The sequence below is a fragment of the Mchenga conophoros genome, linkage group LG1, assembly GCF_057382185.1.
Source record: "Mchenga conophoros isolate Kocher_MC1m ecotype Shallow Benthic linkage group LG1, M_conophoros_male_GT1.1, whole genome shotgun sequence".
Lineage (NCBI taxonomy): Eukaryota > Metazoa > Chordata > Actinopteri > Cichliformes > Cichlidae > Mchenga > Mchenga conophoros.
The window spans coordinates 27,678,567-27,692,106 of record NC_140526.1 but is presented as its reverse complement, the minus strand read 5'-3'; the positions used below and the strand labels follow the sequence as shown (position 1 = coordinate 27,692,106).

Here is a 13,540-nt window from a genome sequence, read left to right as displayed (position 1 = left end):
AAAACCTGTAATAACAGGAGGTTTTAGTTGAAACATTTTTTGAACTTAGTTTGTGTCTAACACGCTGCCTCTTGGACTTGGGCTGATGATGTGCTAACGTTTGTTCCTCAGAGTCTGCAGGCTCCCCGGTGGCACTGGGCTTCTTCATCGTGGCGCTCATCGCTCTCATTTTAGCCCTCGGCTTTGTCATCTACAAGAAAAAACGAGCCCACTTCCCTTCTACCGTCCGCTACGAGAGGACCTTAGACGATATGGACACCACCAGTATAATTGATGCAGACTGAGCCTGCTTCAAGTTTTCAGCCTCAGGAAGTATTGATATGTCTGCCACAAGTGATTTTTTTTTAATGTAATCTCCCCCCTCCTCTTTTTTAAATTATTTATTTATCTTTCTCAAGCCAATTTTTTTCCGTGTGAAGTTGTAAATATTGTTTGAGATTTGTGAATATCTCCCAATCAGTTTCTTAATTTGGGTTCACATTGTGTTTAATAAGAGCAGCACTGTATACTTAATTTTAATGGGTGGGCTTATTCTTCTTGGTCTTTTTTAAATTTTTTATTTCAATTATAAAAATGGGATTTTCAGATGCTTTACAAACATATGCAACCTGCAGCCTTAACAGCTAAAATTGCACTGATGCATGAGTGACTTCAAACATTCACAAAAGTGCTTTTAACCAATAATCTACTGTTTGATTTACGTGTGTGTGTGGGAGGGGAGGGGGTGTCAGTATATGAATATGATTTTTAAAAGCACGGGTCATCTGAAAATACAGTAACAACCTGTTTTCTTTCAAGCGTTTTTGTATCTAGATGGATTGTATTTCAGATAACACTGCCACGTCCCCTGTACTTTTGTCTTCAAGCAAAACAGGGAAACTAAAGGCTGTGGATCTTGAATCTTTTTTTGGGGGGGGGGGGTTTGTTTTATGCCAACTGCAACTCAGCTGTATTGAAAGCTGATTGGTTTGACAAATTAACACTGTGGCCTAAGAAAATACATGTGTATTTTAGTTTGACTGCACTTTAAAATAACATTTTTTAGTGTTTTGTTTTTAACTTTAAAACGCAGTCAAACATGATCTAGTTTAATTTTAACAAAACTTAACAGATTGTTATAAACATGTATTCATGTCTAACAATGGTTTTATTAGTGTAAGGGCAAAAAGGAATTTGAAAAAAAAATCTTAATCCTACTGATAAGCTTTGAAGGATACTCTCCTATCTTAAGACTCATTTAATTTAATTATATTTAATATAGCTCTGACTATACTATATACTTGACTACTGACCAAGAACGCACTTTAATACCTTGTGGAGAAGCGGCTCCCAAATTCAAGCACAGTGAGTTTTGGAAAGAGTTTTTTTTTTTTTTTATGTTTGCAATCGAGATTGCACTGCTGTTTCTTGTAAATGCTCTGTAAATAAGTGATGTGTTTATTACTGAGAATGAACCAAAGATGCTCTGACTCATTTTGAATGTTAAAAGCCAGAAGAACTGCTTCCGTGTGGCTTGTTAACCTCTCTTTATATCAAACTGCAGACCAAATGGTTTTTTTGCTCTGTTTACTTTCATGTCATTGCTGCTCAAACTTATCAGCTCAAATCAGGTATGCTTCCAATAAAATGCACCGCTTTCAATGGCTTTTATTTTTCAGTTACCATTGTGGCCACTACCATTAGTTTATTTATACTTCAAACACACAAAATACAGAGGAAGGGACGTATCATCACAAGAAGACAACACATGAAACCATACACTGTCCTTCCAGTCATCGCTCATGCATTCATCAGGCAGACTAAACATAAACATGGCCATTGCTACAAAACAAAGATCTCTCCATACCTTGTGACATGTCCTCCAAATAAAGACGTAGATTTGTGCCCTTTTCTAAAATAATTATCCGGTCTTCCCAATCATCTGAGAGATCTTTTTAAATGCTATAGCTTGTGTCATCTCCGCCAACAGTTCTTGATTAGTCTGGAACAGTATGGGATAAAAATCCCTACATCACCACAAATCATTTAAATAATTTCAAATACAGCACTGTGGAAAAGTCTTGAATCACCCCTCAAGATCTAAAGAATCAACAATGCCAAGGTGTGGCTGATTTTGATATCTCCAATTCAGTATCCAATTCAATAAATAAATGTGATTTTTTTTTTTTTTTTAAGGGTCAGTCTTCTCTTTTGTTCTTAATTTATAGTGATGAGAAACAGGCAGAAAAGTAAACGGTTGGGCCAGAACCTCATGTCACAGTGAGCTTTAAACATGTAGTTATGAATTATGGCCAAAAGATCTTTTTAAAATAAAACACTTGGAAAGTCAAAGCATGCTGCCATTTGTCACTAAATTCCCAAACATGGCAGATATGAAAACACTCATTTAAGGGTGATCCCATACGAGCAGTGTGTGCAGTTGTATGCTGCAATTTACCACTAGCTGTGATAACAGAGAAGCTTTGCTGTAAGTGACCCTCATCTAGAAGTCTGCCAGGATCCAACGTCCCTGCACTTCACCTGCAACACAGCTACCAAAAAAAAAAAAAAAAGTTTCTCATGCTTGATAGTAAAGAGGACTGAAAGTAAGGAAGTGTGCAATTATTCTTTATTCCCAAAATTAGAAGCATTAAACGAGATGTGTACATACACAAAGAAATTATGATACACAAAGAAATTATGATACACCATTGACAAACTGTCCTTGCCTTGTACGCCCCCCCCCCCTTCTCTATTTTTAACATATTCCTAACTGGGAAACAAAAATAATCAGAGAAAAACACAAAAGAATATTTTTTATTATTATTGTTATTTTTTCCCCCAAAAGCTCGCACTCGCCATCACACCAAGTACATATCACTTGTTACCACAGTCCCATTCTATTTCTGCTTTTTCATCTCAACATTAAAGCACTTGTGGTATAACAATTTGAAAAAAGAGAAAAGAAAAAAACTTGCATTTTAATTGAATTATAACTGAATTAAAGTGCACTCTCAGGGAAACAAATATAGTGGTATTAACCTAAATATTTTGTACTAATTCATTCCAAGTTTGCATATCTGCAGAAAAGTCGAGACATGTTCTGTGCACTTGGTATCTGTAGCCGCTGTTGCATTTCAGATGTCAAAGCCTGTGTGAAACCTGGTGAGCCCCCTGGAATGAGAAGCCCTGTAACTGCAGATCGTCTGACCTACTTTTATTCTTTCCCACATATTTAGTACTCCTCTTCGAGATCGTCATCCAGGTCCGAAAACTCGATGGACGGTCTGTTGTCTCGCACCTCCTCGTCACTTTCTCCATGGGGAACTGCAATCCACAGACATCAAGTCAAATTATGTAGCCACAAAAGATCCCTCATGCATTTGTCAACACAAAGCTGGTAGCTTTAGACAAAAACAATCAGACAAAAGCTTGTTTGCGACAAAAGGGAAGAGCAACATACTTTCAAGATTGTCCATGTGTTCATGAAGAATTCTCACCAGGTTGAATAACTAGGTGAGAAAGGGAAGATGCGTCTCTTTTCAAGATTTCAAGTCAGCCACAATTCATCGCTTCAACATTTTTGAAATTGTGCAAGTGTTTTTGCTCAACTGCGCACAGCGAATGGGCAAACTCAATGTGCTGCTCAAATTCAAGAAAACATTTGTGAACCCTGTGAACTTTCATTGGTTATCTGGATGGCCATCAAAAGATAACTGAGGAGTGGGTATCATGTAAAAGATCACATCAAATATTACATTCATTATCAAAATGTGGAAAAGACTTAAGACACATTTATGTGTCTTCTTTTTTTTTTAAGTTCATAGTAACATCTAATTAGCTTCTCCCATAGTCTAGCCAAAGCCGTTATACGCACAGATGGAATAAATGTTAAACTCGGCATCACTACGTTTGGCCCATCACAACAAATGCTCATCCTAACTGAAGCACAGTGAAGGCAGAGTCTTGTTTTGGGACTGCTTCTGTGAATCAGGGACCAGATGCTTTAAAAAAATCATTGTGTGAGATTAGTCTGGATGAATTTGTGTTTGTCTGTGACTGACTCAGATGACAGCAGCATGTTTTCTTTGATTAAAATCACAGCAGAAATCCTCACAGGTTCATAAGCATTTTCTTATAGCTGTGCTCTAACATAATTGGACAATAAATGAGTCTTTCAGCGTTCAAGCTAATAAACACCACAGGTGAATTTGTTCGGTTTCTCACCCCAGCTGTATCGACCGCTCCGAGGACATCTGAGAACCTTTGCTCACAGAAATGTAGCAGGACCACTAGGTAGAGACCGCTACTGATGAACTCGTCATATTCAGACTGCAGAGCATGAAAAACACTTGTAAGGGCGTTTTCCCAGCATACTGAAATAGGTAAACCCAAGAGCAGCTTCAATGCTGCTTGTCTGTGTTTAATCCAACATAGTTCAACTTTGTTCAGATCCAACTGCAGCAAACATAACAGAGGAATCACTTCAATTACACCAGCACTCATTGTGCTTTGTGGGTTTTTTGTTTGTTTTTTTAAACTCGGTACAATGACATGTTTTAAATCCACTCAAATTAAAAAGGGCAGAGAACCCCTTGATTATGTTATTAATACATTTGCATAATTAATTAAAACAGTCACAGTAAATGAAAACTGCTTCTTTATTCATTTTAATTAGAGCTTTTGGGTTTGGAAATTCTGATTTTTTTCCTCCAAGTGAGGTGAAATAACTCACTTGCACATGCGTCCTGTACAGCTCCTGAATGTCAAAGTTATCGATGTTCAAACGCAGCTTCTCCTTACAGAGTTCACACGTTGTGATGCCTTCGAGGTTTGCACCTGAGCAGGAAGGAAAAAACAAAAGAAAAGACAGAAAGTAGTAATTATGAGACACTTTATTCATAAAAGTCAAAGGAGCTTGCAAAGAAAAGCGTCTGGACTTCTTTAAGTTGCTTGAAGACGTTTCACCTCTCATCCGAGAAGCTTCTTCAGTTCTAAGGTCAAATGGTGGAGAGTCCCAGATATAAACCTAGTGAGAGAAACCCCCCCACAGAGGGATAAAAGGACCCCCTGATGATCCTCTAATCGCCTGAGCCAAGGTGTGAAACTGGGTGTGGGTCCCAATCAGCCAGAGTTTCGGCTACATAGGGATGATAGCCGGTGTATCAGAGAAACTCAGGAGAGTTTTCTCCAAGCATGACATCCCGGTGCATTTCAGACCCAGCAACACGCTCAGACAAAAACTGGTTCACCCGAAAGACAAAACGCCAAAACACAAACTTAACAATGTGGTGTATGCTGTACAGTGCAGCGAGGAATGCTCAGACCTCTACATTGGTGAGACCAAACAGCCACTTCACAGGCGCATGGCACAACACAGAAGAGCCACCTCCACAGGACAAGACTCAGCAGTCCATCTGCATCTTAAGGATAAAGGTCACTCTTTCGAGGATGCCAATGTTCACATTTTGGACAGAGAGGACAGATGGTTTGAAAGAGGAGTGAAAGAAGCCATTTATGTCCACTGTGAGCGACCATCTTTGAACAGAGGCGGGGGTTTACGACACCAACTCTCTGCCATCTATAATCCAGTTTTGAGATCCCTTCCCAGACGCCTTAACGCCCACTCACATCCTGGGCCATCTGACCTCAGGAATTCGCATGATAAGGTGGGGCCAGGTTTCACAATGAACACACCCGAAACTCTGGCTGATCGGGACCCACACCCAGTTTCACACCTTGGCTCAGGCGATTAGAGGATCATCAGGGGGTCCTTTGTCCCTCTGTGGGGGGAAACTCCCACTAGGTTTATATCTGGGACTCTCCACCATTTGACCTTAGAACTGAAGAAGCTTCTCGGATGAGAGGTGAAACGTCTTCAAGCAACTTAAAGAAGTCCAGACGCTTTTCTTTGCAAGCTCCTTTGACTACGATGACCTGGATGACTGAGAACCTTCACAGATTTATTCATAAAAGCTGCACCCATATGAGAAGCCTGTGATTACCTGAGCCAATTTTGGAGAGAAGCCACCTCTTGATGCATTCCTGGTGGACATATTGCAGACTGCCCGTACAGCGGCACGGCTGAATCAGAGGGTTTGATGAAGATTCCTCCCCCATCTGGCAGATTCGGCACAGATCACCTTCTTCCTCGTCAGAATCCTCCAGCAACAGTCTAAACAGGAAATAGGGCGTTCAGATCTACTCGATACAATGTATAACTTAATTTTTTCTGTTTTACATAGTGAATTAATTAGCACAGAGCTGCTGATAAACACCTTGAGAAAATAGAGCTGTGTTAAAGATCTGACACTGATCACTACAAAATAAGTGAGATCAGTCATGCGCAGACAGATCAAAAGCCATTACCTTTCTTTGATCTTGCGCAGCTTCTCTTGATCCCTACTGGAAATGTTCTTCTCTTTCTGGTCGTCAGACTGGCTCTCAGCCCCACCCAGAGGACCGACAGAAACTGAAATGTTTTCATACACCCTGACTCTACGGCGTGGTGAAATTTCAACTGAGGCATCTTCGAGTTCAGGTAATGTTTCATTCTCGATTGTATAAGTACGCCCAGCACCAAAGGCCTCTAAACCAACTGCTCCTTCCTCGTCTTCATTCTCTTCTTCATCCTCTTCATTATCATCGTCTCCATCATCCTGTGAGGTTTTAAGCTCAAGATCATCCCACCTTCTCAGTAAACGCTGAGGCCGTCTGTAACCTTCTTCTGAGGCCACGGTCGACTGCGTGCTTTCATCCCTGGCATGCCTTCTGAGGCGAGAGAGGAGAGGAGGACAGCGGCCTCGGAAGGAGGAAGAAAGCCAGGAGGAGCCGCTGCCGCCTCCATTGCTGACACCAGGCTCTCTCCACGACGCCATTCGTGGTCGAGGCAGGCCACTGTGATAGTCACTGCAATTGCTTTCCTGGATAGAGCTGAGATCTGCTCTGTTTTTCCTGAGGCTACCCATGATTGACCTTCCAGTATCAGGGTCCACACTAGACATCCTGGTTCCTTCATCGCTGTCCACGGACTCCCCACCAGTTGACGGGCTGTCGTCATCAACTGAACGAACACTGGAAGATCCGCTTGAAGAGTCCTGGCTGGAGCGTCGTGAAAAGAGACGGGACAAAAGGCGGCGTGTAGAGCGACGGCTCTCCGGTTCAGCGCCTTCAGGGATCGGCCTCGGCAGCGTAGGCTCTGGTCTGGGCACGGGAGTGGCATACCAGGGGGCGTTGGAGGAATAAGAGGTGGTGGTATGAGAGGAGGATTCGGGCCTTTCCGTTTGTTCCTGAGATGAGTTGAGGGTTGATGAGCCATTCGAAAAACGGGTTGCGCTTCTGTTCCTGAAGTTATGCACCTGAGGAGAAGTCCCGTGAGAAGAGGAGAAGTGGTGATTCAAGTGGGAGCTTTCTCGAGTAGAAGAAGACGATGAGGGAGAGTAGGAAGTTTCTTTAGGACGAGCTCCCTGTGCATATGTGGAGGTCACCCGGTCTGTGTGATCTGAAACAAGGGTAAAGAAAAGAGTAGTGTGTGTAAGACTGGCGCCAAGTCAACAGGGTATTATGTGTTCAAATTATCCAAAAAAAAGAAAAGAAAGAAAAACGAAGCCTACATAATGAGGAAACTAATCCAGGCGTCCTAACTCTTCTTTCTCCCAAACCTGAGAGACTGGGCTCATTCTTTGTCTCTTGGTCTCTTCTGGACAATAAAGGATTGGAAGATGAAGAGGATGATGACGATGATGACCGTGAGAGTAATCGGCATGAGCTCCACGAAGAATCAAGAGAGTCATTTGGTTTTTCTCCTATACATTTTAAGAAAGAGGGTATACAAATGTTCCAAATCAAATTAATGCTGATGGGAAGTAGAATTTAATCAATTCTCCCTGAATGCAACGTTTCTTTCATTTCACATTTGTTTTTCCTATTCGCCATCATGATGCTAGGTTCTTTTTTTACTTCATAGCCTTTGTATTACTTTCAGCTGGTAATGAGGAAACAGCACCGTGAACTGCTATAACGTACCTCTGCCACTGCTAAGCCCATTACTGGAGTAGGTGGATCCTGTAACTGAACTGCTGGCCATTCTTGAGTAAATTCCTCTGTTGGTGCTTGACAGTTTGGCCCTTTTAGAGTCACCATCGTCAACGGCATTCAACATACCCGAGCGCATCCCAAACCTCGCCTCAGAGTCAGTCTGGAAATAATGAAGGCAAACATCAGAGAATAAAATACTTCAATAGCATTCACCAGTCCTCTACCTTGCAGTCTTTCAGAAAATACATTTAACCAGGCTGCTTTTTTGTGCCTGCTGTTAGAAAATGGCACAGAACATCATCAGTACCAGTTTGCTCCTGCTGCTGAGAGAGGAATCGGCCCACTGGCAATCATGCGATCTGCTGGACGATGTCAGAGAGGGCAACTTCCAGCTACTGGAGCGACTGTCAGAGTTACTGTAGTCTCTTGTCGAGCTCAGGAGACGAGAACTCTTTGAAAGGAGACAAGGTAAATAACTTTAGCATTAGTTAGACCATTGTCTGCGCATTGTTTTGATGAGTGGTTCGCAACTTGTGCTCTAGCAGCACAAACATATATACACATGTGTATACATATGTGTTTTATCTAAAGGTTAATCCCTGATTTAGATATTGGTGGGAAATCTATGTCAAAACCATAAACCCCTTCTAACTCTACACCACAACCTTCCATCCCATTTAGCTGTGTTGGCAGTGTTGACCCTACGTTTAGTCGAATGTTTTAACCGATACATGATACTATAAATTTTTAGACTTAAGTTGTAACGGCCGCCATTTTCTTTGTGAGTATTTATTACACGGCGTGCTGCGGGGATAAGCCTGTTCTACCGTTTTTGTCTAAGGTTTATTTTTTAGCACCTGACGGCTCTTTTTTGCTTCTCATCCGTAAATACTCTGCATACTCTTTCACGTGATTCCGTTTATTTTGAAGAGTCTCAACAGGATCTTGAGCTTTATTGTGAAAGGGAGTCTTGATGCATGCTCAATCATCCAGGTAAGTAAATCTCCAAAAGTTGATTCTGTTCATCTGGACGTCCAGATGTAATTTTCCACATAAGGTTTATGTGGAAAATAAACAAGCGGACACGCAATGGTTTTACCATCGTTGTTGCTAAAAACAGGCGCTTGTCCATCTGTAGTGTGGTCATATTAAATATAAGAGAAAGAGAGATCTTTAAGAAATTATAGCCACTACAGTGACCATCAAAACTGTGAAAAAATATTGCCGTAAACAGTTTATTTTGTGACACCACAAAACAAACGATAGTGTGAAATGAAACGATAGATGTTTTTATATTGTCATCCGATACATATCATTATATCGAACAGCCCTATGTGGAAGGTTGTGGCATAAGGTTAAAAGAGGTTTCTGGTTACATCGCAAGTTATGATGCAATTTCCTGTAGAAGTCTAAATCAGACATAAGAAACTTAGTGCTAAACTGAAAAGGAAGACAAACGTGAGCAGACCTACATGTCAACAGCCTGCCTTTAGATATCTCATACAGGAAGGACAATGACTCAAGTAGTTTGAAGTGACAGGCCAAAAAAAGAAAATGAGAATGTATTCATGTCCGCTTTAACACCCTTTTTAAAAAAAATTTAACAATCTTTCTTTAGGCTAACAAAACATGTTCATGTGTCTTAGGTTGGAAGAAGAACTTGTGCAGATTTAAGTGAATGTTAACTGAAATGATTGCTTATCTCGCTTCATGAGCAATAACATTAACATACACAAGGTAGTTTGTAGGGTGAAAGCACCAAGAGTCCCTTGAAAAAAGAAAAAAAAAAAACAACAAAAACTAGACACAGCCAGAGCCAATAGTAACACTCTCTTTTGAGATGGTCTTTGACGAGCATTGGGACTGAAATACGCACATCATGTGTCAAGGAATCTAGGCTACCCTATAAAAAGACCTCCAGAGTGTCTCCTGTTGCACTACTGTTAAACATAGTTTGGATCATGCACTAAAGGGAACCTGTGAGAAAAAGAGCTGACTTGAATGCCATGGAATACGCTAGAAAGGCAGCTCACTAGAGCCCCAGGTAGTAGAGGAGAGAGTAGGGAGGCAGATTTTAGGAGCAGCTGCTGTTGTAACCGATCGTTGTATCCAATTTTAAACCAGCAGCTTTCCCGCTGAAATTTCACCCAATTGGGATAAAATGGTGACATTTAACTGCTGTATTCAAAGAAATAAAATAATAACACACACACACACACACACAGAGAGAGAGAAGTACTTCATAGGGTAAAAGCTGCTGACTCCCTAAGTGCACCAAACCATGAGAGCAAAATACAACCGATAACGTAATCACCCCTCACTTAGCAATCAAGAATTCAGGTTCTTTCTTTAACTTAGCACTTGGCTGTACATATTGTAAGCAAAAGGTCTGGAAGGGGGTGTGCATGGCGTAAAATAAAGTGTACGATTCCCTGCATTAGCCATTTTTTGCTGTGCCATCAGCCTACCTACCTGTTTGTCGACATCTGCCTTGTAAGACGATGACGCCCTTGGGAAGCGGTCATTATTCAGCACCGTTTCCCTGCTGTATAGTCTACTGGAGCCCAGCGATGAGGATGGGACTGTTGAATGCGCAGGACTGGATATGTAGGACGACCTTGAGCTGGACAGACAAAACGGAAGCCTGCGAGACCTCGAGTCCATTGTGGATTGCCTTGAAAATAAAGCTGACGGGGGGGAAGAGAGAGATATTGTTGCTGTAATACCACAGATGTCTTTTCAATGTTAACTTCCTTTCACAAGTGCCTATTATTCCACCTAAACACAAGACAGGACATGAAGTCCACACCTCTCAGCACAAACTTTTAAAGGGCCTGCAACTTCAATCTGTTAAGCAACCATGCTGTGCCGGGTGGTGTTGCAAGACCTCTGATTTGTTGATGGAGCACATGTGACAGTGTGTCTGTAAACACTAAAAACTTACCACCCAGCCACTTCCTGGTCTTGGTATCAAAGACACAGTGCCTATCTTAAGGACTGTGAACTCTGTTACAGGAACATGATACTACCAAGGAGCCAATTCAGCTCTGTGAGCTGAGCCTCTAAGCAAACAAGATGCTCTGCAACACTTATAAGACACTCATTTATTATTAAACACCATTACAACAGCAGCACAGTGAGCACAGCCAAATAAACTGTATTACTCTTACATTTTTTTAACGCAACTTTCAGCACCAGCTGAACTCTAGATGTACCAGCCGACCTAAAAACAGAGTCGAGCCTTCATGGCATAAACTTGTACAGTATGAGTTACTTCCTGGTATTGACACTGAGATTAGCTACAGCACCTGTGGTCACAGATAGTACAGCCAGCCAGCAGCCTGTCAGGTCCGAAATGAAGGGCAGTAAATCAGGCCAGAAGACAAAAACATTGAAACCAAAACACAGCACTGAAACCTGTTAAACAGATTAATTAGTAAAACTCCCACTGAAATCCCCAAAACAGTCCAAAATAAATATGAAGCCTAAAAGCAGAAACATTGGAACTTTCTGCAAATTTTGCACAACAACGACAAAAAAAAGCGTGAAGGTGCATCCTATTAAAAGGCAATGCAGTTTAGCTGGATTTCCCCCCAATCTGTCTTTAATACGTTTGCATAAGCAAGGCCCTCGCTTTATTTATGGCTAACTTATCTGCAGGTTACGTTTTTGGACAAATGGGGAACTAGCATAATGAGGACCTGAAACCCCAACACCCGTCGACAAAACCTCATTAGTCACCACAACCCTACCAAAGAATTTAAACAATCGTGTGGCTGCACAGACTCGGCAGCGGCCTGTGTTTTCGAGATGAGCCATGACTAACCCCGACTGCTTGACGTCTTGCTTTGTTGAATTTATCAAGGAACGCCCTCCTCGCCACCAAAACCCTTAATCCATCTAATAGTTAGCCGTCTGACAGCCGTTTAGCTTTAGCTGTGCGATAGGTAGCATTCAAACTTTCATGAATTTCCGTTAACCTGCGCTTGCCGCGTATTTCCATTTACGCTGGATGCTCGGAACTCCGCGTCGCTAATTGTCTTCACCAACTTATTACATTCCGCTGCACTTGCACGACAAACGACGTTAGCAGTTTAACCAACACCCGGGTTAAAAGGGATGTCACTTTCCGTGTTTACATTAGCAGGTTAGCTGTCGCTGGCTATTTACAAATCTTGTTTATCTCGCTAGCAGTCGTTCAGACTCGGTTACCGAGCAGTTCAGCTGCTGTTTTCCGACGACTCAGCAGACAGCCCTGTTAGCTTCGAAGCTAGCTGCTTAGCTCCCCCATAACCCCCACTTCACGACAGTCACTCGCTTCTTCTTTTCTGCTCCTTCTTCTTCTTCTTCTTCCCTCTTTTTACGTTTTAAACGCCAGGTTGCGTCAGCTAAATTCCCAAAACATTCCCACCTCACCTTTAGTTTCAAGCTTGCTTTTCGCACAACAGGAGCGATGGCGTCTGCTGTCGACGCAGACTGTTAAGTGACTTTACCGTGACCCGGAGGGAGTGGTCTGACTGAAAGGTTGTTTTTAGGTGGTTGTTGGAGCATCCACCTGCATCCACCCCCTTTTTTTCTGCCACCTCTGAGCCAGCTACAATTGTGCGGCCTGAGAAGAACACAAGAGTATTTATGGCACTAATTAAATCAAACCTGGTGCGACTTTGTAACGTCAAAAGTATCCAGGCAGAGCCGAACAACACCCCCGTGTGGCCGACAATTCAGTCCTGTTTTTAATGTTTTAGTGCTCAGACTGATGTAACGACTTCTCTCTACTTATAATGAGATTTACTTCACTAAAGCAGACTGCTTAAAATCTGTTTACAGTTACTTTACAAATTAAGACGCACATAGAAAAAAATAGAAATGAATTAATAAATAAATGATTAAAGACAGTACACCATTGTTTATGACATCCATACAAATCAATCAGTAATGTTAAAATGCTGTTAAAGCACTAATACCGCTGTAAAAAAAAGTTTCAACTAGGGATCATTCAGCAGTTATGACTGATGAGCACTTTAGCCTTTAATATTTAATGCTGCTGACTTAACTCATGATTTCTTCTGCTTGTAATTAAGTGTTTTTGCATCAATTATGTTTCCATCTCCATTTCACGTCTGAGACAAGGCAGGGTCAAGAAAAAATGAACAATATTTCAGATCTCCATATCATACAAGTTTTTAACATCCTTTCAGATTCATCTCAGAAATGATGGAAATGTATGTTTCTTGGTCCACACAGAGTGGTCCACAGTGACAAAGCAAAAACAAAGTGCTTTCACTGGGGAAAGTTCTAAGGAGCAATCCTAGTTCCAGCTTGTTGAATTGTTTGATTAATATGCAAATATGGATGGTATCAATACCAACGCTGGTATTTGTATTGGACCATACTGGCGTGATAGGATCGATGCTTTGTTTCATCCAGGGGCGTAATTTCCAGATCCAGCCAATATCGGACTGATACCAAAATTTGGAGTATTGCACAACACTATTGTTCGAGCCCATTCTCCTAAACTAATAAG

The 13,540-nt window shown here is 41.6% G+C and overlaps 2 protein-coding genes across 6 annotated transcripts in view; one reads left to right on the top strand and one right to left on the bottom strand.

Annotated features, from left to right (window-relative positions):
• ly75 (lymphocyte antigen 75) overlaps window positions 1-1,661 on the top strand; it is a 30,536-nt gene extending 28,875 nt beyond the window's left edge. The window contains exon 35 of the mRNA XM_085272537.1: window positions 112-1,661. Coding sequence (XP_085128663.1) covers window positions 112-284 — 173 coding nt within the window. The 3' untranslated portion in view covers window positions 285-1,661. The remainder of the gene's footprint in view (window positions 1-111) is intronic.
• A 930-nt stretch (window positions 1,662-2,591) lies between these two features.
• marchf7 (membrane-associated ring finger (C3HC4) 7) lies at window positions 2,592-12,634 on the bottom strand. 5 transcript variants are annotated; one of them, XM_085272565.1, is made up of 11 exons: window positions 12,433-12,632; window positions 10,489-10,703; window positions 8,324-8,467; window positions 8,005-8,176; window positions 7,593-7,784; window positions 6,349-7,480; window positions 5,985-6,154; window positions 4,715-4,818; window positions 4,207-4,311; window positions 3,443-3,491; window positions 2,592-3,306 (listed from the first exon to the last, which is right to left on the bottom strand). In XM_085272565.1, exons 2-11 carry the CDS (start codon window positions 10,678-10,680, stop codon window positions 3,215-3,217), a joined length of 2,352 nt encoding a protein of 783 aa, XP_085128691.1. In that variant the 5' UTR covers window positions 10,681-10,703; window positions 12,433-12,632; the 3' UTR covers window positions 2,592-3,214. The 5 variants fall into 5 exon arrangements, with proteins under 5 accessions (XP_085128691.1, XP_085128669.1, XP_085128686.1 ...); XM_085272543.1 differs by lacking the exon at window positions 3,443-3,491 and having other exon boundaries at window positions 12,433-12,634; XM_085272560.1 differs by lacking the exons at window positions 3,443-3,491; window positions 12,433-12,632 and adding an exon at window positions 12,229-12,418.
• Between the last annotated feature and the right edge of the window lie 906 nt (window positions 12,635-13,540).